The sequence below is a fragment of the Octodon degus genome, unplaced genomic scaffold (genome assembly GCF_000260255.1).
Source record: "Octodon degus isolate 3935 unplaced genomic scaffold, OctDeg1.0 scaffold00045, whole genome shotgun sequence".
Lineage (NCBI taxonomy): Eukaryota > Metazoa > Chordata > Mammalia > Rodentia > Octodontidae > Octodon > Octodon degus.
The window spans coordinates 5,294,576-5,320,669 of NW_004524621.1; the positions used below are offsets into that span (position 1 = coordinate 5,294,576).

At 48.5% G+C, this 26,094-nt stretch overlaps 1 protein-coding gene across 1 annotated transcript in view; it reads left to right on the forward strand.

The window, feature by feature from the left end:
* The window catches only part of Dscam (DS cell adhesion molecule), a 643,291-nt gene that overhangs the window by 610,026 nt on the left and 7,171 nt on the right, over positions 1–26,094 (forward strand). The window contains exons 29-32 of the mRNA XM_004631794.1: positions 2,803–2,918; positions 5,624–5,773; positions 14,535–14,732; positions 15,861–16,163. Coding sequence (XP_004631851.1) covers positions 2,803–2,918; positions 5,624–5,773; positions 14,535–14,732; positions 15,861–16,163 — 767 coding nt within the window. The remainder of the gene's footprint in view (positions 1–2,802; positions 2,919–5,623; positions 5,774–14,534; positions 14,733–15,860; positions 16,164–26,094) is intronic.

The window sequence follows — 26,094 nt, forward strand, 5'->3', positions numbered from 1 at the left end:
GGGAGAACATAGTTCCTGGTCCACTCCCTGTAGCTTTCCCACCACTGCCATTTTTATCTAGCAGCCAGATGGCAAGCGGATATTCAAAGACTGTATTTCATTAGTAGCTAATACATTTAGCAAGATCATCTATTGGATATGAGGCAATTTTGTTTCTGCAGTGAAAGCATTTAGAAGCTTTCTCCAGACTGCCAATTTAGTTTCTTCAAGTGTTTTTTAAGGTTTGTTGCCGTTATGAAGGCCACTTGTTAGACTTAACACATCTTACTTGTCTTAGTAGCTGTCTACAGTACATGCTGATGGCTTTCGTCTGGGGAGCTGGCACGTGCGTGCAACACAAGTTGTCATACTTTTCGAGGGTCACCATTCGATGTAATGAATGAGACCCACCATAGCAGCAGCAGTGTCAATGCAATAAAATGACTTAGTCGAAACCCAATACTCTGGGGACATGTCACTCAACACTCACTGCACCCCCTAACAACATGATTTATTTAATCAATGTTTACTGTGTGTTTCATTTGGCCACATACTGGTGTAAGTCCTAGCGACACAGAAAGAGCAGATGCACACATCCCTGCGGAGTATGTGTTCCAGTGGGAGAGATGGATAATGAGTAAGATAAACCAATTAAATATCTTTAATTGACTTAATTAAATACACAAGAAAGAGTAAGAAGTGAAGAGGAGACAGAATCAAGTAGAGAATGAGGAAGGCTAGAAGCTCCCCCTGCAGGCCCCTGGGCCAGCCATAAAGATGGTGCCCAAGTCCAGTCCCACAGGAGAGGAGGAGGTCTGCCATGCACCACTGGGTACTGGCGCAAGGACAGAGCCGTGCTACACACGAAGGAGCAGCATGTGCATGGCAAGGGGCGAACAGTCAGCCCTGCCCCCTCAAGGCCCATTGGGCCAGCTTTTCCCTGTCTTCCTCCTGGCAGCCCATGTTTGAGTCAAGGAAAGATTTCACCTCCCCACTGCACTGCCTGCGTTTACAAGGTGTAATCCTATTCTGACTTTGTGCCAGGGCAGGGCACACAGCAGTATTTAGCTGACTTCCTGTGTCAATCTGAGAGCCGACCCTCATTGTTGCTTAAGTATAGCTTGTGCCTGCACTCATAGTTGTTTAATAGAGCAGCCGTGCCTGCCTCATAACTATTCATGACAAGCAGCAGGAACTAGCTCACACTGCTATTTTTGGTACAAGGACGAACTCAAGTCCCTAGTGAAGTTTCTAAACGGATCTTTCGGATAGTCACAGAGGAGTAGCTCCCCATATGTTTCTGTGGTGCTATAGCTTATCTAAGCATGATATAAATGTGGACACCCTCCCCCAGGAACTCAAATACTTTTCATTTTATACAAGTATTTGAATCTCGGCATTCTTTTCTTTTTTTAACCACCAATGAAATGTCAAGTTAGTTAAGTCATGCAGAAGAGTATAGAGACCAGGTGAAAAATCAGGCCAAAATGCTTGAATTTGGGCTCTGCATAATTAGTGTGATCAGGTACCTAACCCAGTTATTCATCTGCAGAGGGAGCAATCCGGTTCAAAATCAGGTCCTCCGCAGAGTACTGCACATTGCGGAAGTTACCTTGTTCATGGGAAAGTTTGTTCATGCTCAAAGAAAAGGACCTCACAGACTATTCAGGATGCTAAGGAGGCACGGAGGCGGACAGACACATGTAGGGCTACTGAGTGAGCACCGCCTTCCCAGTAACAAGGTTCTGTCCACCACTAGGTGCAGGAGTAGACGTGAGAGGCTCTGTGAGGCAGAGGGCCCTGGAGCTCCAGGTGAATTTCTTGGGTGGGGGGAAGGTATTGAGCTACAGCACACAGGCTTTACTGGTCCCCATTACGAGGGACTGCCTCTCAGGTGACCCACTACCCAGCGGCCAAGCCTCAGGAGCCCACCTCCAACCAGATTCTGATGGTCACTGAGCCGCCATAGAGCAGCTGAATTATCATGGACTGAATTATCCCAATGACAAGCGCTTCCTACAGGCGTCTCAGGAAACATTCCTTTAACATCTAGTAAATTCTTATGTTTGTAAAGACCGAGCAGCCATTCTCCTAATGTGGATTGCTAATTAAGACCTTTACCTACATTTAGGATTTCTACATAATATGAAAGATTTTTGGTTTTCTTTACCACAGGCCATAACTGAATATGATTATACCATGCAGTTTTACCACCAATTTTCATTTAAAGAGCAGCTCACTCTGGGACTAATTTTCTGGTACACAAATTTCAAGATAAAATTATTACCGCAATTGCTGCTTCTCCTTTCCATTCCAGAATGCATTATCAGTTAGGGAAATCAAGTGAATGTCAGGTAGGCTAACAAGGATTGCACGGTGTGTCCCCATAACAGAAGGGAAGCCACACAGGCCTATATGCAGGTCTCCAAATGCAGCCTCTATGCCATCTGCTGACCAGTAGGGGCGCACATGCTCCCTCCTCCTGCTAATGCTGGACAGCCCTCATCTAATGAGCGACAAGTTACTGCCTTAAAAATCACTTTGCATTTAGCATCACACACACACACACACACAAAAAAAAAGTGATTTCTAAAGGTTAGTAGACATCGAGCCTATCTCCATTGACAATCTGTGTTTTCCTTAGCTAAACTTTAATAAATATCATTTCAATGAGGGAAACACATCTCACCCCATGTACTTTCCCCTTGTGCTGCCCCCAGTCATTTGCACAGTCATACAACACACCAAGATCATGTGCGACACATCGGTGCACAGTGCCAGACTGAACAGATCTGTAATGCCTCTTCCCTCTTTTCTTCCCAGTAAGAATACTCGGACCTCGGACACTTTAAGCAAGCAACAACAGACCCTGAGAATGCACATTGACATACCCAGGGCACAGCTTTTGATCGAAGAGAGGGACACAATGGAGACCATTGGTAAGGCGCCCCACCTGCTACTGTGCACAACATGTGTGGCAGTCATGCCTTCGTAACCCAATCAGAGTCGCAGAAAACACTAGTTGGAATATCACGAATGCTCTGTGACCTCAAAGCTTTCAGGGAATACACGCTAGCAAATGTGGAGGCCAATTCCTGTCTGTACATCTTCGTGTCAGTGGGGACAGAGTCCTCCCCTCTGATCCTTCAGGTCCTTCCTGGGGAAGTTTCTCTTCTGCTCCAAGGAGCAGACATCTGTAATCAGTCCACGCCAGAACCTGGCACCTGGGAAGCCTGTGCTGGAATCTATTCTCTGCCTGCTTTCCTCTCTGGATCTGACAAGGCCAGCTTTTCCCAAGGTGCCCACTTCCCTCCTGGTACCCTTAAAGAACCTGCACCTGGGAGGCACCGAGCCCCCAGAGCTGCCTCCACAAAGGTGTGTGGGTTGTCCACCCCGAGCCAGGTGTCTTGACTTCAAGTCATGAGAAGCACAACCGCCCTCCACTGTGAGTTCTCTGGGTGCCCTGCCTTCATACTCTCTGCGCGCATCACTTAGCTCCTCCTCCAACCAGCTGCCACTTTCATAATGAAAGTTGGGCAGGTTTATATGGTTGGCTCAGGTTGCACAGGTAGGAGCAGGGCCAGTGTCCCCACCCAGCCACCTGTGTCACCACCAACAGGCTAATTCCAAGAAGTTCAGCTGAGAAGTCCCGCCAAGCTTTCCAGAAGCCATGAAAATAGATGAAGGCAAGGTCTGAGACTGCCTTTTGCCAAACCATGTTTGTTTTGGAAAAAGTGTGCTGGCCCTGGACACTACGGTGTACACCCTCCCCCCCCCCCAAGCCTGGTTGTAAAGAACTGTCTCCCTACCAAGGCCAGGGCCACCACCCTTCCGGTGGCCTGGACACAGCTATTTGACTTGCCAGGAAGACAGTGGTGGGAGGCCAGGTAGGCAGGGTGTCCTTCCCCACCCTCACCCCTTGTCCACCCCACCAGGGGCCACCCCATAGCCCCTGCAGTCTGAATGGGTGCCCTGAGCCATACAGGCCACACTAGCTTGTCACTGCTGGCTTAGCACCACGGAGAGCACCCATCCTTGCTAAGAGTGTGGAGGGCTGATGCCAGAGGCCCACCTGTCTGTGCCTGCATGTCTATCACTGTGCTGTCTGCCTCCCGGTGATGCCATGCAATGAATCGAAGGCATTTCCTAATTTTGGGGAAGTAGAGTTGCAGGGTTTTTTAACATGCTTTGGGCTCCAACTACAAGGACTAATTATCAGTCTGCCATTAAATTCTGTCTGGAAAGACTGGTCAACCTCACACTCACACAGGGCCCTGAAATTCCTACCTGAGGCCTAGAACCACCTACTGTGCTCCTAGTGGACTGCAACCAGACCTTGCCACGAACTCGTGGTGTCATTAATCAAAAAGCAATGTTGCTGGGTGCCCTGGGTGGCAGTCCTGGTTGTAAAGAACTGTCTCCCTACCAAGGCCAGGATTTTAGGGGATCTGGGGACCACTGTGGACTCAGTGCTCCCCACCCAGCCCTGGTGCCCGCTGTGGCACTGGCCCGTGCAACAGCACCTGCGGGGTGCTCACAGACACCTTGGCAGCCTTCCCTTCCTGCTCTGCCAAGAAATCTGATTCTAACTTCAAGAGGCTCGCCTTCCCTGCCAGTGCCTGAGTAACAGGATTTTGTAAGGTTCACTCTGTTCAGGGCTTTTTTGGGCACAGGAGCCTCGCCGTGCTGTTTATGGATTTCACACCCCTGTTCTGGTGTCGAGCATGCTGCCGCCTGTCCTGGCGACTGCTACACTCATGGACATCGCCCAGGCTGCAGACCTTAAAAACTGATGGGAAGCCTGCATTTCCTAACCAGAGCTCCCTGGGGGTGAAAAGGCACTTAAGAATGTATGAAAGTACAGAAATATAATTAAAATCCTAAGACACCAGTAATGACCCAACACTTGGACAGCTGTGCCTTCTCCTGGCACTGAGGTGGGCAATATTCCTGGGAGCCAGGCTCTTGCTCCTCCACCAGCCTCCCGGTGCCCCTGGGTGCTGGCAGCCTGACAAGTGGGTCCTTTTTGGAGAGTGGATTAAAGCATGTGCTGGAGTAATCAGAGCTCAGAGGAAATGGGAGGAAAGAACCACTCCTCAGCGCAGAGGAATCAATAATCTCTGCAAACTGACTACTCTCCTTGTCATTCCCCTCCAAACATTTGCAAGTTCAGCATCAGGGCCAAGCCCAATGGAGAGAACTGCAAGGTGGTCCTTCTAGAACAGAGCACCATGGCAGCCAAAGTAACCCGGGAAAGCAATCCTGTCCATGGAGAGGAGTCTGGCATGTCTGTTGGCACCTTGGTCCCCTCAGCTGAGCTTTTGTGAATGCCTGAATCCCAAAGTCTGTTAAATCACTGGCTACAATAAATGTTGTCTGCTTACCAAAAAGCAAGCAAACCCAGAGAGTGTCAAGGCCATTCAGGACATCTTGACTATTCTCTGAACCTGGTGCTTAGAAGTCTGCCTTCAGGCCCAAGCACCCTGTTTAAATGTGAGTGACCCTTACCCGCTGGGAGTTGGGCCCTCCTGGTGGCTTCACAAGGGTCTTCTTATTGCTGTAGCTGTTGCTTAAGGGGACCGACAGCCGGCCATGCCTGGCAGCAGATAACCAGTTTGGCTTTCTGTGCTCTCCTCCCCTGCAGATGACCGCTCCACAGTCCTGCTGACAGACGCTGATTTTGGGGAAGCAGCTAAACAAAAATCCCTGACAGTGACTCACACGGTCCACTACCAGTCAGTGTCGCAGGCCACTGGGCCCTTAGTGGACGTTTCGGATGCTCGGCCGGGAACGAGTGAGTGGTCAACTCCAGTTACAAAGTGTGGGTGTTGTCAGCGCCGAAAACATTACATTGTGTCACTGTCCAGTGTATGTGGGGGGCTTTTCATCTCTGGGCTGAGGAAACAAGTAGATCTAATGATGTCTCTTATTAGGAGGAAAATCAGCTTTTATTTTTTGACCCTAACTGCTATTACAAGGGTCTCAATTGAAATCAATAACTCTTGGGATTTACTAGGAAGAAATTTCATGTCAATTTAATTATTTTTTAATTTTGACAACCCAGGAAAAGGAGAAAGAAATTAACACTCCCCTACCGGAACAGGAAGATGGTGTCATAGGTATTACTTTTGTGACAACCCTGAAGGAGACCCATTCACAAAGTAGATACTGTAGCTCCTGTTTACCAAATGAGAAAGGGGAGTCTCAGAAAGCTGGGCAAACAGCCCAAGGTTGACACAGAAGTAGGGACACCAAGATTCAGCTGTAGGATCTGTGTGTCCTCAGAGCGTGACGGTTTTCTCCTGAACACTGTGAAAATTCTAGTTCTAGCTGATCTGGAGAGTCTGTTGGGTTTAATTATTATATTTGTATTCATGATATATGCAGATTAATTACTGGAATGAAATTAAATCCTCTAATATGTATCTTGAGCTTATTAATTAGATATCTTGTTTCTTCATAATTGAAATTGTTCTTCTTCAAACACCGAGAAATTAATGTCTTGATTATTATCATTTTGGAAGCTTTGATGTCTAGCTTTTAAATCTTTGTGCACATGCAGCAAAAATTTACATTCTTAGAGTACTATGTTATAATTAGAAAAACAAATACAACTGAACTCTTCATAGTTCTAGTGGGTGAAGCAGTTTTGAAACAGAATGAGATTCGTGGAGGGAACGAGCTGTTTCCCAAATAGCACTATAACACACCAGCCTTTCACAGCTACTGATATTCCTTGGGGAGTGTCGTGAAGAATGTGCCTCCTTCCTCTGTCTAGCCTTGCCCCTTGCTTCCCGGAGACCACACGGGTGCATGCCCACGAGCCGGCCCTGCCAAGGGGCATGTCTGCAGCCCTGCTCCTCCTCAAGGTTTCAAGGCCTGCGGCATCTCTTTCCAGCCATTGAGTGTACTCCTGTGACCATCCTGGTCTGGCTTCAGAATACTGCTCTGATGGGTTTCTGAACCATGTTTTGCTGTTAACTCGGAAAAAGTGAGAGATCTTGAAAGTCTTCTAGACTGATTCATCCTGGGCTTCAGTGTCCTTTGGACTATTTAGTGCGGAAGCTCCTGGAAACCATAGCAGGACAGCAAAAGCAAAGGAGAATATAGGGCTGGTATCCCTGGAAGTGCTTCCCACCTTTTGTATGTGTCTAAAATACTGACACCCGAGTTCCATCCTAAGGATTCTGGTCCAGTTGGCTTAGAGTGGGGCCCAAGAATCCGCATCATAAACAACCTCCCAGATGTGCTGTTCTGAACTCCTCATTGAGAAACACCTCTCTACCTGTGCCAAAGATGTCCTGAGAGCCCAGGAGGAAGTGCCCACCATGCCCTGGTCCCTGACTTCCATTAGTGCAACAGCACAGGATTCCCCTCAGCCTGCTGGACCCACAGCACAACAGTTCCTTCTGCCAGGCTCAAAGCCACTTGCGCTCACCTTCCCTCCAATGTTCAATGAGGAGGGAGCCACACAGAGGCTTGCCATAACTAGGGCTGAAGAAGAGGAATTGGCACGGAAACCCTGGGGGCTTCCAGGTGTATGAATAGGAAGCCCTGGAATAATGAGAAGTGGCTTTTATGACATTTAAAGTATCAACAGAGACACAGATCTGAGTCAGATGCAGAAGCTGTAAACCAGCAGAGGAAAAGTTGCAGGGAGGAGAAGGGGAGTGTCTCTCCTGGTTATGAAGCTGCTTGGCATTGCTGGGGAGGATTAAGCATCCATTCACCCCACATGTCAACATATTTACTCAGGCCTCCTCTTTTGCATATATGGCTCATTGCTCTGTGAGCAAGCTGCAAAAAGACATTCATTTCGTTCTAGTGGTGAAGGCCAATATGAAACAAGACGCTAAATATATTTTTTGGCTTCTCAGTAAGAACTAGATGGAAATGGAGCAGAATAAAGTCATGGAGCCAGCAGGGAGTGGGCAGTGGGCAGGGCCACTGTGGACCTCATGCCTTGGGCAGAATTCCCACAGGAGGCCAGAATTGAGATCAGAAGCAGTATTCGGGAAGCCCTGGGGTCTCCAGGGTGCTGGGAGCAGAAGCAGTCCTGGCGTGTGGCAAGTGGCGAGTGAGAGAAACATGGGAAAAACCACTGTGCCGACCTATCAGCCCTGAGCCAGGCCAGGCATTGGCGCTGTGCTCTAAGCATTCTGCATACCTCTCTGGGGTCAGCCTTATATCCCAAGGAAACCTTGAAGCTTCAAAACAAGGTTACTCTCTTTTTCAATGTGTTCCATAAGAGAGTATGAGTGTACACTGAGCCAACCTTCTCAGATTGTTGCACCACCAGGCTGATGCCCTCCCTACCTGGAGATGGAGCTATTCATCAGTCATCTGAAGAACACTGTACCAGGAAGAGATCATTAGAATCATTCTTCTTGGCATTAAATATTCCCAAATCCCAATGAGTGATGGATTCCAGTTTCATTTAGAGTTGCAATGGTGGGTGATTGGCCCTGTGGCAACATCCAAAATTGGAAACACATGAGTTTTCTGTATCCCAATTCCCTGCTTGTTTCTGTACCCAGAGCTTGTCCACGCTGCCCAGGACTCACTCTTTGGTAGCTCAGCCCAGCATACCAGGTCTGTTCTCTGTAGTTTGCTTATAGTCAGGGATTCAATTTTACTCTCAGCCCTCCACAACCTCAGATCCTATGTGAGTGGATTCAACCAAACACAAAGCAAAAGTAGGAAAACTAATTTCCCCTGTTCTGAACAGGAATGGACACTTTCCTTGTCTTTATTCCCTAAAAAATGCAGAACCACAACTGTTTATGTAGCATTAATATTGCAGTAGGTATTGTCAACGATCTGGAGGTTATTCAAGCTGTAGAGGCAAATATATATGGTGTACTCAAACGCTTCACTATTTGCTAAAAGGAATTTGAGACTATTTAGATTTTGGCACCTGAGGAGAGCTTTAGACCCATTCCCATGGATACAGAGGAAGGACTGTATTCCCTATTTTCTTTACAAAAGACCTCACTAGGACTGTGTTGCCATTGCAAGCATTCTTTTTTTAAAAAAAGAACATCTAAAATATGTCATAAGCACACCAAAATGAGCACTTTTCGAAAGTTATGTTTCTAAACATTAGATACACTTGCCAGAGAGCTGTGACAAATTCTTATTATGAGGACAAGAAATGAGGCAGCAGTTTTCTGTTTATCTCTTTCAGTAAAGACACATTTCATGGCATTGTCCTCTATGCAGCTCACCTCCCTGTCTCTGGTGGATTGCTATGCACTGGAAATTGAGGCTTCACTTTGCATCCTTGTCCCAACACCAGCCACAGTGCCTGAAACAGACTAGGCACACGGCAGTGTTAAACTTGATTTAACCAATCAGGTTCTGAAGTCAGAATAGGAGGAAGGGGAAGGAAGGACACACATTAGCTGCAGTAGCATTTGAGAAACCAACTTAGTTCCCTCCCTTTCTTGTTCATCCTCTAGGCTCCCTTCTCACAGGGGATATTACGTCCTCACCCAGCCACACGCGTCTCTTTTGACAGGTTCAGTATTTCCTCTCTGCATATTTGCAGGGATTTGCCAAGATCATACTGAGGACATTTTAGATCAGGTTTTCTACTTGCAAAATATCCCAGAGTATACTGAGATGGGAAGTGATGCATGTTCACCTCGATTCTGCCTTGGACGTGTTTACTTGAAAATCATTCCTGAGTTCATTTGTGCATTGTGGAGAGCATCTTCCAAACACTCAACATACAACTGTCCCTCAGTGCCATGCGGCCGGCTCCAGGGCCCCCAGGAGTTCCCAACTCTGAAGCGCTCAGCTCCTTTACACAAAGTAACAGCGTATTTGTGCACAACCTGCACACATCCTTGTGGCTACATTAAGTCTTGTCTACATTGCTTACAATACCTGACACAAGGTGAAGGCTGTATTCAGTCCTTGCACTGGCCAGGGAATGATGACAGGAAAGTCTTTACATGGTCAGTATAGACACATTTATTCTGGGTATTTCTGAACGGCAGTTGGCTGAACCTCAGGTACAGAGCCAGTGGGCATGGAGGACTGACTGCATGCTGGGCTGGGAAGTGCGCAGCATGGGGTTTGTGTCCTTCTCCTCTGCCATTTCCTCCTCTGGGCATAGCATTGTCTTGCATCTGGTTTTGCCATTTTGTGGCTATTTTTCTGTCTACCCTCTAAATTGAGTTTTGATCCTTCCTAACCAGCACACCTCCTCCACACTGAGTTTTCAGGCTTCTTTACCACCCCACAGGCTCTCCTACTGCCATCTTCCCACTAAGTGCAGGATGTGTTCCGTGTCTGGCCCACCACTGGCTGCTCAAGCTCCACGGCTGAGGTTCCCTGGTGTCCTGAAGCCTTCCATGTACTAGCAGCCCTGCCAGATGCAGGTCATTCAAGTCTAAAGGAGGTGTGGATGTCACCAGCCTCAGAGGTGGAGGGCACAGGCCCACCCACTAAGTCCCTTGGCCAGAGTTATACAGCAAGTGAATGATAGAACTGCACTTCACACCCAGGCTGCCTGACTCTAAAGCCCAACCCTCAGTCACACACAACCAGTGAGTTTGTGGGGTGTGTGTGTGTGTGTGTGTGTGTGTGTGTGTGTGTTTGTGTCTGCATAGGCATCCTTCCACATCTGTAGGATTTGCACTTATGCATCCAACCAATGGAGGGCTAGTCCCTAAGTTACACAGTATAATGACTAGATACATTGTACTAGGGATTATAAAGAATCTAGAGATCATTTAAAGTCTATGGAGGAGAGCCAGCGAGAAAGCTCAGTAGACTAAGCACCTGCTTAGGCAAGCACAGGGACTGTGATTTGATCCCTGGCACTGCATGCTGTACCAGCCCCATCCCCAGGTGTGCTGAGCCAGCTACCAAGACTGGGCATGGTGGTGTGCAATTGTAATTCCAGCGCTGGGGAGGCTGAAAATAGGAAGATGACTACGAGTCCAAGCTACATAGTGAGACCCTGTATCAGATACATTAGATAGATGATAGAGATAGATAGATAGATAGATAGATAGATAGATAGATAGATAGATAGAGTATATGGAGGATACATGTGGGTTATATGCAACACTGTTATTTTATGTAAGGGACTTACATACACACACACACACACAAATTCAAAGCATGGATTTCACCTATACTGCTAAGAATTTTAGTCCAGCAGTCCTAGAAACAGTGGCAGGGGAACCTCCTGGATACTGGGTGGCTGCAGTGTGTCCAGAGGCACAGTATGCAGTGAGCCTTGGTAAGTACTCGTTAGCTTGGTGAGGGGGCACCCTCATCTCCCTGCTCTGTCCTCTGTGTGGCAGCTGGTGAATCCATGGAAAGCAGAAGCATGGAAGCCAACGTGGAGGATTAAAACAGATTAGTACATTGATCACTGGGCACAGGACATGTTCTGTAACCCTATTACCCACCAAAATCCTCTCTCATCCCCAGTTCTGGATAATTAAAATAACTGATTCAATGATCAAAAGCAATGCAGTTTTAGATGGGGTGTGGAAAGGCTGAGAACTATTTTTATCCCTTACCCTCTAACTCACTGGCTGCTTAGAAAACCTGGTGTTCAGTCACCAAGTTTTATGTACATTACAAAGTCTGAGACCCCGGCAATATGCTTTCCATGCTGAGAACTAAATCCCAACATGTATTTGCTTGAATGAGGGGCTAGCAAATTATATAAAAGACACCACGATTTAAAACCCAAGTTAAAATTTTATTTGAGCTGTTGTCTCAGAAGTTATCATAGAGTTCACTTCAGGTATAAAACTGTGGCTCCAAAAACCTGATTCTTTTTTTAAAAATGTGTCAAGTACCCTTGCACTGAAATGGTTTTGCCTCTAGAATGCCCAACTAGTGTAGAACAGAACTGCAGGCTGTAGTTCAGGAAATTAATATCATGACCTATATTTTCAACATTATCAGGCCACTCATAACACTGTCCTCATCTAGGAAAAAAAAGACAGAGAATGTACAAAATTAACTTGAAAGGGGAGGTGACTTCACATAGTGGCTGACTTCTGATACAATTGTCCCCTTAGGGGCATCTCCCTGAGGAGGGGACCATGGGATGGGAGACCTGTGTCCTGCCTGTGGAGAGGACCTCAAGGAAAGTGAACTCACGGGAGGAGAGGGGTTAGAGGAAGCCGTTGTGAGGCCCTACATACACCCACAGCCAGGCAAGGAGAAGGCAGGCTCAGAATGCTCTCGAGCTGTAGCTGAGGAAATCTTAAGGAAGAATAAGAATGAAACTCCTCAAAACTTATGTAAGGGATTGGGTAACTTTCTGGAAAAAGACTCATTAGCATTTAAATAACAAGCTGCACTTATTTAAGCTCCACTTATCAGGTCGATAGTGCCTAGAAGACATTTAGCCTCCTGCCCATGACAACGTTTTTCTGCACCACTGAGGACCTCTTTCCTGGCATTTCAGAGGAGAAGCACAATTACCATTCACACCTCGTGCAGAATGAGGTCCCAGCACTCAAGCATTAACTCATTTGCATTCTAATCAAGGCTAAAGAAATATCTTCCAATAAAGTCTTCCATGGAATTCTGCATGTAAAGGATAAAATGTGTCTAAAAATCGATACCCCGGAGAGTATGCACAAGGCCGAGTATCTGATGACCTACGAAATCTCCAAATGTATTGATTTGGATGCCCTCTTGCTATTCCTCTGCAGCATCATGGAATGATGGATTGCTTCAAAGTCTAATACCCAGAAACTTTCAAAGAGGAGAATCTTCTTTCTGCACAGGAAGTCACTGCGCCACTCCCCAGCATTCATGCTCCAACCTGAGTTATAAATGAGGCATGGTCACAAGCACCATGCAGTGCAGACCTTCAGTGGCCACGTAGCAGGCAGTAGGTGAACTGAAAGGCGGAGGTCTGTGTTGGGCGCCACTTTTATCACCTTGTAACTGTGTCACTTGCCATCCAGGTGCCATTGCTCGTGGATGAAGTGACCTAAGGCTGCAGGAATTCCTTCCAGAAGCTCTGGTTTCCAGAGATTCCTGTGGGCTCCATGGGTGCACCTGTGAGCCCTGCTCCTGAGGGCAGAGAGCTAAGCCAGCTCAGCCTGTCACAGTCAAGCTCCTCTCAGTTTTGCTCCTTTGAAGTCCCTGCATTTGCTCTCAGCAGTGAAGAGCCTGCTGTGTTTGGAAGAGGCCTGACCATGTTGAAATGTAACTATACATTTCATATAAATGTAAATATACATCTATGTAATGCATAGATTCCTTTTTGAGAAGCAGAGAATTCACAAAGAGAGAAGGTCCATGTGGGAACACAGGCTGCCTTCAGACTGGGGCCTAGAAACATCATCCGGGTCACTGAGCCTGTTGCTTCTCCACACAGTTCCAAAATGGCGGAAGGGAAGCCTGGCCTCATGGCTCACTTCAGGCTCTCAAATTCTTTGCAGCCAGAAGTTCCTGTTCTCAGTTCTCCAGAGTCCAGTTCAGTCCACTCCACCCACTCCCTTGCTGCCCTAGCTCCCAGATTCAGAGAAAACAAAACCTGCACAGTAGCAGCCTTCTGCACACAGACCTCTGCGTTTGGGGGATGGCAAGCATGTGACACCCAAAGGCCATCTAACCCTCTTTTCACCATGTTCCGTGATCCAATTCATCTTTGCCATGATACAAACAGTTCCGTGGGAGAGAAGGGCTCCCCGTGTGAAGGCCTCAGAAACTTTGGGAGAGGATTCAGAGTCCTTTTCTTCAGACGCTTATTGCTCAGTTCATGGGTAACAGAGTTGCAGTTGAAGCAAAGAGTACACAGGAGACACTACTGGAGGCCTCAGTGCCGCATTCACTCCCTAGAGCTGCAGCAACAGAGTACCACAGCCTACGTGGCTGAAAGGAAGGGAGTTGTGGTCTTCAGTTCCGAAAGCTGAAAGTCCATGTCCCCCTTCTGAGTCCTTCCACCCTCGGCCATCCTGGGCTCCAACCTGCAGTGTTTGCGTTTCTCTTCCACGTGGTGACATGGTGCATTCCCTCCTGTCCTGCTGCTGCCTAGGACACCAGCCCTTCCTACTAGACTCAGGCCACCCTGCTCCAGCATGGCCTCCTCCTGAGCAGTGATATCCATGGGACTTTCCATGGGTCACTCTGAGTGACCCATTTTGGGATACGGACAGACTACCGGAGAAACGCATCTCACCCCGTAACCCCACTTTAGGAAGGAATCCATGCTTGAGCACCTGTGGCTTTCGTATTTCACAGAAAACGCTGATTCTCTCAGCTTAAACAGATGTGTATCAGGTAACAAAAGAACTAAGGGCCACAGCAAGGCCCAGAGCTATACCAGCTGCACTCAGTTGTGCATTCCTCCTCCTCTGGGCTTCCTCCAGGTAAGTATCGATGAGTGTGACAGGCCTCAGAGCCAGGGCACAGTGCTCTGCACAGGACAAGCCAAGGGCAGCTTCCTGGGGGGTGAGGGTAAGCAGGGAGGGATGAGAGGGGATAACTGCCCAGCACCCCTGACCCCAGCTGACTGCTTGTTCCGGAAGATAATGACAGACCTTGTGCCTGGCTCTCCACAGATCCCACCACCCGGAGGAATGCAAAGGCGGGGCCCACCACCCGGAACCGCTACGCCAGCCAGTGGACCCTCAACCGACCCCACCCTACCATCTCCGCACACACGCTCACCACGGACTGGAGGCTGCCCACGCCCAGAGCCACGGGCTCCGTAGACAAGGAGAGTGATAGCTACAGTGTCAGTCCCTCACAAGACACAGGTGCGGCTCAAGGGACAGGGCCCGGCCTTACCGTCTTATCCTACCAAAGAATGGGCGATGCTCTTTAGCCCCCGCCCACATGAGTGCCATGACTTCTGAGCATGCGCTGAGGGCGTTCGACCCACCCCACCTCTGGGCTTAAGGTGTTGTTCTTGGCCTTACCTGGGAGGTCACAGCAGCCTCTGTGGGGAGCAGGGGTGGATCCCAAAGTGAGCCAGGGCTCGTTACGAGGTGAGTCATCTAGTCCACAGCCTCAGACTCGGGAGAGAAAAATTCACTTCTGAGCAAAGACAGGCCCTAAGAATAGCACCGTGTTGCCCACCGCCCCTCCTTAAATTCTGAAGACAAATTGTATCTGAACCTAATTGCTGTAGGAAATTTTAATACTCACTTTTCTTTTATTCTTGATAATATCCTTCAAAAGCAGCCTCCAAAGGTAGAGCCTCACCATGGGGATTTATTTTTATGTCTGTTATTCATTCTAGAGTCTGAGGGTTCCAAAGAGGTGACTTCAGAACTTTTCATTTGGTTTAAAACGCAGGGATTCTTCTGACCAAGATGCCGTGGCCCAGCTGAAGGGCACACTGGCTCCAGTTTTTTTGTCCTGGCTGTTTTCTAATCCCTAGAAGGTACAGCAGGAGGAGATGCATGCTGGTGACTGAGGACTCTTCTGCCTAGTGGCCAGCATCCTTGCAAAGCGCATCTTTATTCTGAAGAATCCTCACGTCCTCCTTCCCAGCGGAGGCCTGCAGAGCTGCAGAACAGAGCTCCCTCATTCCTGCCAATTAAAGTGTCTCTGTGGTGCAGATCGATTTGCAAGTGGGGGCAGGGTGCTGCAGCGATTTGGATCCATATTTCCAGCTCTTTGCGCTGGAAGCAGAATTACTCAGGGGATGCATGACTTATTCATGGAATGTCCAGCTCTGGGACATCCAACTGCTGTGATTCCACTGTGCAAGGGTTCCCCGGGCTGCATTTGCTGAGGCTCCTGCAATTAGCCTGTGAGTGACAGGACTGCTGCCAGATGAGACAGGGCCCAGAAGAGGGCAGTGCAGGGAGGGCCTTCTGGGGGCTTCTGACTTAAGCTGAAGCTGAGTCTCCCACCCTCCTCCTCTCTTCCTGGTGCAGATCGAGCGCGGAGCAGCATGGTCTCCACAGAAAGTGCCTCCTCCACCTATGAAGAGCTGGCCCGGGCCTACGAGCATGCCAAGATGGAAGAGCAGCTGAGGCACGCCAAGTTCACCATCACCGAGTGCTTCATCTCAGACACGTCATCTGAGCAGTTGACGGCAGGGACAAATGAGTACACGGACAGTCTGACCTCCAGCACCCCTTCCGAATCGGGGATCTGCAGGTTCACTGCCTCTCCCCCCAAACCTCAGGATGGAGGACGAGTGATGAACATGGCAGTTCCAAAGGCACATCGGCCAGGTGAGGGGGCATGCAGGGACCATCATTCGGGGCCCATCATTCTGTGGTTCACAATCATTTGTTCCAAGAGCTTCTTTCCTGGTCTTCAGGCCTGGTGGAGGTCTGTCTAACAAATCAGCTCCTTATTGACTGTAAACAACAGCATTCCTTGATTTTGTTCATGAATCTGAGGTGCCTGCCGCCTGAGCCCAGTGAGCACAGCGAGTCAAGAAGGGCTCAAATCCACATCCAGAGCGGCTCCCTCACCTGGCAAGTTGGTGTGGGTGGTGCTCTCCCATAGAAGTCTATCTGCAAAGTGACTTGAGTGTCCTCATTAGAGGGTGGCTAAGTACTAAGAGCAGGTGGGTCCAGAGACAGACAGTGGAAATACCACGTTTCTTGAGGTTGGCCTGGAAACTGACTGTGTCGTTCAGTTTTCCATTACTGCATAAAAATATTTAGTGCTGGGCACTTTACAGAGAAAGAGGTCATTTGGCTCACAGCTCTGGAAGTGCAGGGCATGGAGCTGGTATCAGCTTAGCTCTAGTAAGGATCTCAGGACATATAGCATTATGGTAAGTGTGGCTGGGGAAGAAGTTATCACCTGATAAGACAGGAAGCTGGAGCAGGGAGTTTGTTAGAGAAAAGGAAGTCAGCATTTCATGAGAGCCACTTTAATCCACTCCACAGGAAGCACTCTGAGAGCCAGTGACCTCCCACAAGGCCCCACCTCATCAAAGTGCACACTTCCTAACACGAGCACACCAAGAACCAAGCAATGCACAAGTCCTTGGGGACACTCAGCCCACATCGAGATCTCAGCCTTGAGCCAGCACCACGCCTGCCGTATCCTATTGTCTAAGCAGTCACAGGGCTCAAGGTTCCTCAGAAGAAGATGCTGCTCCTTGCTGAGAAGCATGTTAGAAAGGTGGGCTCTGCTGTCAGCTTGCCACAGTGAGGGCTTTGGAATGGCTGAAGGTCTCACTGGGGCTTGGCTTCCCTGGGAACTCAGGGGACAGGAACTAGCAAGAGAAGGTCAGGAGCAGTTTGATCTTCAGTGTGACCAGGTGCAAACCTTGTGGGTGAGAGCAGCTTCATCTTAAGTCCAAGCTTGTGGGTGAGAGTGACAAGGCACAGTTGCTGGGGACTGGCATATAATGCAGAGGAACAAAGCAGTCCAGCAGGGGCAGTGGAGTGAAGAGGTCAAGGGCAGTTTAAGAGTTCCTGGATGGATTCTCTAAAAGAAAATGACCAACAGGGTTCTGCTAACTGACCTCAAGTGGAAATGGAGGCCTTAACTGAGCTTGTGTTTTTATATGGTTTTATATGGAAATCTTTCTTGGTTTTATATGGAAACTTGCAGCTTTCAGTGCTGCCTCTGGTTTTGCAAACCACTGCATGGCACAAGTAAAACAAAGCTTCACACTGAATATAGCCCCCAGTGGCCTCATAGTGCTCTTCTGAAGAACCACTTTTTTCTTTTACAACCTGAAATAGCCAGCTGTCTGTAGGCTTTCCATTGTGGATCGTTCAGTCTTGTTGAATCCAATTTTATTTCTCCTTTCACCCATTTTTTGGAACCACTAGGTTGATTTTATTTCAAAAATTTATCTTCTTTTTTGAATTATTGCAATTCTCTTGGGCTTCTTGGCATAAGGCCCAACTGAAATGAGTCTTATAAATGCATAAAAATACATAAAATAAGAATTGTCTATCCTGCAAGTAATCTTCCAAATGGACTCAAGATTCAGGCCAGCATACAATAAAGAATGATGGCTTCATTTATTTTTCTTCTCTCTGCCTCCACGGGGGAAAGGATGAGCTGTTATTTGTGAGTGTTTTTATTTCAAGTATTTTTTTGTTGTTGGCACTTATTTACAAAGCAAATGCAGAAAGGTACACTATAAATGTCAAGGATTTTTGTAGCTGATCCACTGAAAAATGAGGACAGAGAGGGTAAGATGAGCTAGACATCTCGTGTAACCCCACTCAGCCACAGTAGCTGTGTCTGTTGACTGGATATAGCTTTGGTGCCCACATACTGGGTTGCAGTAAGAGGCATATAGCATTAATCAGGTAAAGGAGTGTATTTGTCTGCTTTTCACCACTGAGACAAAATGCCTAAGAGGCACAATGTAAAGGAAGAAAAGCTTGCTATGGCTCATAGGTTCAGAGGCTTCAGTCCATGGTCTGATGGCTCCAAGGCAAAAGACACCATGACAGGAGTAGGTGGTGGAGGAAAGCTGTTTGCCTCATGGCCACCAGGAGAGGGAGGAGAAGAAGAGGGAGGGCTGGGACCAGGATGCACCCTGCAAAGGGACAACCCAGTGATCTGCTTCCTCCATCCAGGGCTCACCTCCTAAGAAAGCATTCAGCTTGGAACCCATCAGGGGAAGAATCCATTGTTGGTGCTTACAGCCTCATGGTCTGTTCACCTCTGTAGGCTTCACCTTGGAATAGTGTTGGGTGGGGATGAGGCCTTCAACACATGAGTCTGGGGGTGGGACCACTTTGGAATCAGACCATAATGAGCAGTCAGCAGAGAAAGTGCTCAGCAGTATTGGGTGCTGTTTGTGCTGGCATCATGTTGAGGTCATTGTGAGAATCCAGCTGAGGACTCCAGGTGTGCACCCAGCCCTCTTCCTCCCTGCTGTGGTTCATTTCAGTGGCCACTACACTCCTAAAAGTGCCCACCTCACTTATATCACCCTTCAAGCACTTTCTGCCTGCTCTGTCTGAGGACATGGCCCTCACTTTCTTCTGAAAGTAGCTCTTAGGGTATGAGCCCCTATCCTACTTCTGCAGGCCTTTAAAGAATTAAAGACCTGACATTTCTTTTGGATGATGTGTTGTCCATATTGCTGGACTAACATTTTTTCAAAATTTATGCTTTGTTGGATCCATTAGAGCAGCTAAAAGTTCACAACAAAGTGACTATCAGCTTAATATATTATTTAGAGTAAAGTGATTTTAGAACTTTTGGTATGAATAATTTCTTAAATCAAGGCCAAATTCTAATGTCCACAAATTTTGTTTTGTCTACCCCAACTGACTAGACTACTGTGAATTTAATATGCTTTAGAAACATATTTCATCCTTGGAAGTTTCTCCATCGCTTCTTTATAATTCCACTAGAGTCAACATAGGGTATGGGATATGTTCTGGAGCTACCTAGTCCCACTGTTGAGGACAGCCACAGTGAGACAAAAGAGAAAAAGGAGAAAGATCTAGCACTGCACAGGCTGGTGCTTTGCTGTTTTATTTGGCTCTGTTCTATTTGTGGAGCTGGGGATGGAACTCAAGGCCTTTATATCTTGGCCACTTTTATTTATTATTTTGTGACAGCGTCTTGCTAAGCCGCTCATTAAGTTCAGGCTGGGCCCAAAATTGAGTGTACTTTTACTGGGGACTTACTGACAGAAATATGGTCCTGGTGGCAGCAATACCTGTTGGATCCCTGTGATTTGGTTCAGAAATATAGCCACCAATTAAGTTCATCCTAGCTCAGTGTACCCACCTGGCTTACATTAGGCTAATATCAGAAAGTTGGGCACATTGTTCCAGAGTACAGTCATGAGCAGCACATGCCCCTCCCATGATTTTGTAGCTATAGTTCCCTGGGAAACTGCATGTGACAGAAAAAGTCAGGACTTCTCAGGGTGGCTGTGGTAGTTGGAGTTCAAAATGGCAGTAGTCTTGTGAAACAGAGTCCACACGAAGGTCAAGCCTGCAGTATCCTGATGCTGACTAGGGGATGCCTGTGTGTACACCAGCAGCAACTCTGCTGGTGCTTCTGCATCACACCACTTCCCTGTTTCCCTCTGGGTCCTTGAGGAGGTCAACCTCAATCATTTCTGCTCATAGTCTTCCAGCCTTCTAGATAGCTTTCTCTTCACAAGTAGCTCTTCCCCTTCTTGGCGACCCCTGTCCTCACTTACAAGTCCTCAGTACCAACAATCTTGAGCTTTTATGATCCTCAAAATGTAAGTTCACCATAGTAAATTGCAATCAAGTTATGTGAACTTGACCAGCGGGTAAAATAGGAAATACAACTTAGTTATCTCCGGCTCAGTCTCTCAGGGTCTAGCAGATATCCACTAGCCCAGAGGCTTCAAGAAATGCTTTTCCATGAACTGATGGCAGTAGGTATACTGAGCCTGGCACATTGTATGTGCATTATAAATCAACACTGAGCCTGGCACATTGTATGTGCATTATAAACCCTAAGGTATGGATGAGTAGACCATGGTCATGCCAATAGCAAGAATACCCATTTGGTTAAAATATTTTAATTATCAGAAGTGATTAGTCTAGTAAAGAGAACATACAAGGCCCCTACACCTTCCTGTGCACTTTTGTCAAGAAATTTATTGCCTAGAATTTCCCTTCACAAAGCCAGAGGAAATCTCTGCTGCAGAGAGAGAGGCTCCCAGGAAGTAGGGGTGACTCAGCATCAGAAAGCCTCAGAGTCAAGCTGCAGATCTGAATTGTCAAGACTGGCACACTTTAAGGAAAATGCTGGTGATTGTGTTCTTCAATTATGGATGGCTGTTTCACCTTTAAAAACTTAAAGCCATCAAAACTCCCCATAGCTTCACAAAGTCACTGGAAAATTTGACAGCTTTTCTTCCTGTGGGTCAGGGCAGCTCGCAATGTTTCAATTACAGAGCCTTTTCTTGGTTTTGGGTGACACTGGGAGCCAGTTGCAAACATTCTTGGATTACCACTGCTTCCTTATTCATGGTGCTTATCCCGCACCATCAAGAGATGTCCTTGCAGGAAGCTCTTAGATCAACTTAAGGCTTCCACCCTCAGCCTCATGTGGCCTAGCCTGGCCAAGAGCAGGACACTGGCCCTGGAGATGTCCATACTTGCACTCTTGGAAGCCCAGGGCTAAAGTTCTGCACCTCTGCCTCTCCAGTAATGGATGCCTTGGAAACAGCAGTGTCACCAACTAGCTGATCCACCAGCAAGTTGAAATAGTTATGAGCTTTGAGCTGAGACACAAGCATGTGTCATGAGCAAGAGTGGAGAGAGGGGTGGCACCCAGCGTGCAGTGCATCTTGAGCCCCACCTGAAGGAGTCCTGGCCAGAGGAGCTGACCTCTGTGCCACTGAGCACTGTTCTCGTCTAGCCTGGCCAGCTCATCCTCAGCTGTCATTTCAGTGCCAGTTTCCCTCTCCAAAGTACGCATGGCTTGTAAGTTGGTTCTTGAATCAAAATTAGGCTCTGGAAATCTCTGCTGCCACACCAGCCTCATGACCTGAGGATGCTTGCTCCCCCTCGCCAGGTTACCCATCCAGATGGCAGCTCTCACCAAATGCCACGACTTTGCCCCTAGTTTTCCTTGAACCGTGATGTCCTTTCCTTCTCCCCTTTCTTCTGTGGGCTAGCGGGAACCCCAGGCCTTGGGTCTTGCCTCCTCCCCTCTCTTCTTTTCTATCCCACTATAATTCACTCTGACATTGCTATGGTGAATGCAGCTCTAAGAGCTGGGGAAAAAGATGCCTCAACTGCAAGGATCTTTGATACCTGCATGTGTACATGGTCACACACGCGCACACACACACACACACATAAGTGTGTTAGAACATATGTGCATAGGCATGTATGCATGAGTGCACAGGAGCACACGTGTGGGTTGTGCCCCCACACACACACACACCCTTCCTGGAGGGGCTCCTCCCCTCCTGGGGAAGCCGAGTTTCTCTTCCAACAGCACTGCTTCCCTGTGCTCCTTTGCTCACATTTCTCAAGATTCACTGAACACATGTCCCGTTTAGGGAGCTGAGGATATGGTGGTAGACGATAGCCAGCAAGACCTTGCCATCGGCAAGCTCTTGTTCCTGGAAAGTAGGCCACCGCATGAGCCAGCAGCAGAATTTGGGGCCATGAGAAATGTTAAGAAGAGAAATAGTGTGTAGAGATGGTGAAAACTGACAGTGGGGGCTTTGGGGAAGAGGGTAAGGGATGGCCTCCCAGAGAATATGAGAGAGAGCAGCCAGCAGAAAACCCACAGTGGCAGCCTAGGCAGAGAGAGGGCAGGTGGCAGCCAGAGATAGGCGTGAGCTTGGCCTATGGACCAGAAGTTCCTCTGTACCACCAGCACAGCCAGACTTCGGGGAGAGGAGCCTGGGGCCCACAAGCAAGCCAAGCTGTGCCCTACTGTTTGGGCCTGCTCTGCACATCCAGGTACTCACTCTGGCTCCTTCCTAGAAGCCACAAAGCCTCTCCAAGCAACCTTGGCAGTTCCAGCTTTCCATGGGCTTCCCTGGGATTCTAGGTGTCCAGCAGAGTTCTTTGGACACAGAAGGAACAGCAGGTCTTCTAGGTGCCCATTTGCCTGAAATGCAGGCTTGGTGTCCACATCCCTTTCGCAGCTGCCTCCCCTGTCCCTTCCTGTACCTCAGCCTTCTAATCTCCGTCCATGGACCAGTAATGGTGAGGGAGGCCACATGGACCCTCTGAGTGCCCTGAGGGCAGCTTGCAGAGCTGCCAGTGACTACCAGCAAGGCTCAGCAAGGTGACAGAGAGTCACTTCATATCCAAGTAGACCCTGTCAAAATACAAATGTGTCACACTCAGATTGGTGGAGCCTCCTCAGTGCCGAAGAGATCGCAGCAAGACACAGTGGGCTTATGTGTCAAATTCACACTCCCCACCCTAACTATCACCTATCAGACACTTGGCAAGTGGGAGATAGCAGGAAAGTATCCTCAGGGATGGGACAGGTAAATGTGGAAAAAGTCCAAGAAATAACACACAACTCAACTAAAGGAAAGCAGGCAGAAGGCACACACATACACACACACACACACACACACAAACACACCCCATGCACAGCCCACCAAGCTGTGTGTGCCGACACAATATGAATGTCCAGGCGTAAGCTCAAGGGTGAGATAAGCCCACAAGGACCACCATCTTTCAAGGTGAGGCATTTGTGGGCTCCAAGTTCTCACACTTCCTGTCTCTAATGGAAAGAAATGCAGCATCTGGGTTCCAGTAAGAGCTATGCCCCTTGTGTTGAAAGCCCTTGTTCACTTCCTGCTGCTGTCGGGTCAGAGGCCTGCCAGGCCCTGAGGGTCAACCTTGAGCGTGGACTCCAGTCTCCAACCTCCAGCCTCTTACAACCTACTTCCTGTCTAGACTTTTCTCAGCTGCAGGTTAACTCAGCTCCTCTGTGGAGTGATGCGAGTGGCTCGGGCCTGTGGAGAGGGCTCTTCCTGCTTCCTGGGGGGGCAGGTCCAAGCCTCAGCCAGGCTCCCCTGTGAGGACTTGCCACGGGCCTTGTGGGAGGAACTGGATCCATCTTTATTCTGGGTGGCCCAAATCCCTGCTTCCTCCCTGTGCATGAGCCTGCACCCATGTAGTGCCAGGCAAGGGCTCTGGGCTTCTACTCAGACCAGCTCTATTTCAGAAAAGCCATGAACTGCATCTAGCTTGATGCCTGCCTTCATACCTCAGTCTAATTTTTAAAGTTCACCAGTGTGTTGGAAAAGCACAGTATCAATAAGCCCTTAAAAATGCATGAGGTCTCTCAAACAGGCCAGGAGTGACAACAGACTCTGCGAGCCTGGACTTGAGATATCAATCTCCCATTACTTATTCAGGGTTTTTCCTGGTTACTGTTCAGGAGTAGAGCTTCATTTACCAAGAGAGGTTCATTTACAGGTTCTCATTACCATGGTGCAATGGGAATGCTAAATTAAAACTGCACTAGATCTGCTCTTCCAGGGCTGATTCTGCACTCCCCTTTGGTAGCGAGCTCCTGGTCCTGCTTCTGTGAGTGTGAGTTCTGTGTTTGTTACAGAAATTGCTAGAACTCGGGTACTTGTTCTCAGTCCCCACCTCTTCCCTGTCAGCATCCAGTGCCCTGCAAGCCCAGATGTCAAGCTATGTTAGAAACTGATGAAGGGTACTTTTCCTGTGTCTCTGGAGGCCCCACACAAGCCTTGAAGGGTGGTGAGACGCTTCTGTTTTGTATGGGTTCACAAAGCATTTACATGCTTGCAGTTCATAAGGGAGGAAGGGCTTGCACAAGGAGGAGGAGGCTACTGAGGTGCACGCTGGAGTTTGTGCCCTGGAAATGATTTCTCTTCTGCATAAGTACAGATCATGTAGCCCCCAGCAGACACCAACAGTGAGCATCAGCCGTGAGGCAGACAGATCAGCAGGAAGCCCTTTCAGGCTTGAAGGCGCCTGATCAAAAACTGTACACAGATCTCTCTCTCTCTCTCTCTCTCTCTCTCTCTCTCTCTCTCTCTCTCTCTCTCTCTCTCTCTCTCTCTCTCTCTCTGTTGTATTAGGGACTGAACTCAGCACCTTGCGCTTGCCAGGCAGGCACTTATGCCACTGAGCTATAACCTGGGCCCTTAAACAGAACCCTAAAGCTCAGAAGGCCTGGAGGACCAGGCATCAGAGGTGCAGCCTCCAAAGCTGGCACCCAGGGAGAACAGCCTTCGTCTCTGACCTCTGCTCTGGGGCCCAAGTTTTCACAAAATCAGGGAGAGAAGACAGTTCTGACACTGACTGGATTCAATGTTTTCTTGGGAGAACTCATGTGACATAAAAAAGCTGCTTGGAATGATGAACTTCAATGAACTAAATGGTGCTTCACAACAGCAGATGTTGACATCGGAGGCAGGGTATGGTGTGGGGCATCCTGGGCCTTGTAGAGCCCCAAGCAGCATCCTTGGTCCCCACCAGCAGATAGCACTCCACCCATTGATGAAGCAAGGCCACTAACAAAGCCAGCCCAGGGACTGGGACTACAGCGCAGAGGGCGGATGCCCAGCAGGAGAATGGATGGGCAACAGGAGCCTCCACCCCAGGGCTTCAGCAGTAGTCCACTCCTGCTCTGCTTCTGGGCTGATTTCAGCATCCTTGCTCCAAAGCGGAGATACAGTTAAGTTCCACGTGATAGTCTGAACACATCAAGAAACACTCAAAGCTCTGCTCTCCTGGTTTTCAGAGAAGGAAGCAAGATTTTTATAGAGCAGTCACTGGGCCAGTTGGGGCAGGCTGCATCCTTGCTGTGTAGGGCCTCTGCAGGGCCACAGGCTGCAGGAGGTGGTGAGGACAAAAACTAGCACAGTGGCTGGGGCAGAGGAAGAAATCAGTGCTGACTTATTTAATCCAGGCCTTTCAAAACATTTGCAGCACCGAAGGTCCCTGGAGGCGGTGGCAGAGGGTGAGAAATGAAGCCTTCTGTTGAAAAACAAGGTGTGATGGGGCCATAACAGCTGGCTCAGACTCCTCCTCCAAGCTGAGCCAAAGCTCCTCCCTCAGGCAGGGCAGTGGTGGGGACAGCTATGACCACAGCAGGGCTGCCCAGGCCTGGGTGAGAAGAGGTGCCCACATGCTGGCGGCCTCCCGTGCTGGGCATGCGTGTCTCTGTGGGGTCTTCTCTTCATGCTGAAGTGTTCTATTTCTTTTCATTGTACCCACCTTTCTGAGTTTTTTTTTTTTTTAAATTGATGTATATTGGTCTATGACTACAGCACACAGAGATCACACTCATTACGGGAAGTTTTATGGACACCCTACACAGCTCACACTATCTACTCGCCCCTCCCCGTGCTGCTGCTGTGCTGCTGTCCAGGCCTCTCCAGCTCTCTCTCTCTCTCTCTCTCTCTCTCTCTCTCTCTCTCTCTCTCTCTCTCTCCACACAGACACACGCGCGCACACACACACACACACACACGCCTCTCTCTCCTCCCTACCTCCCTCTCTCCCACACACATATGTATGCACACATGGACTCTTTTCTTGCTCCTTTGCTGTCTTGCACCATCTTTCTCTTTAGCTCCTACTGGCGTATCACCCCTTCTGTGTGCCTTTGACTTCATGGGTGAAAGTTTAGCACAGAAGGAAGGAAGGAAAGAAGGAAGGAAGGAAGGAAGGAAGGAAGGAAGGAAGGAAGGAAGGAAGGAAGGAAGGAAGGAGAGGG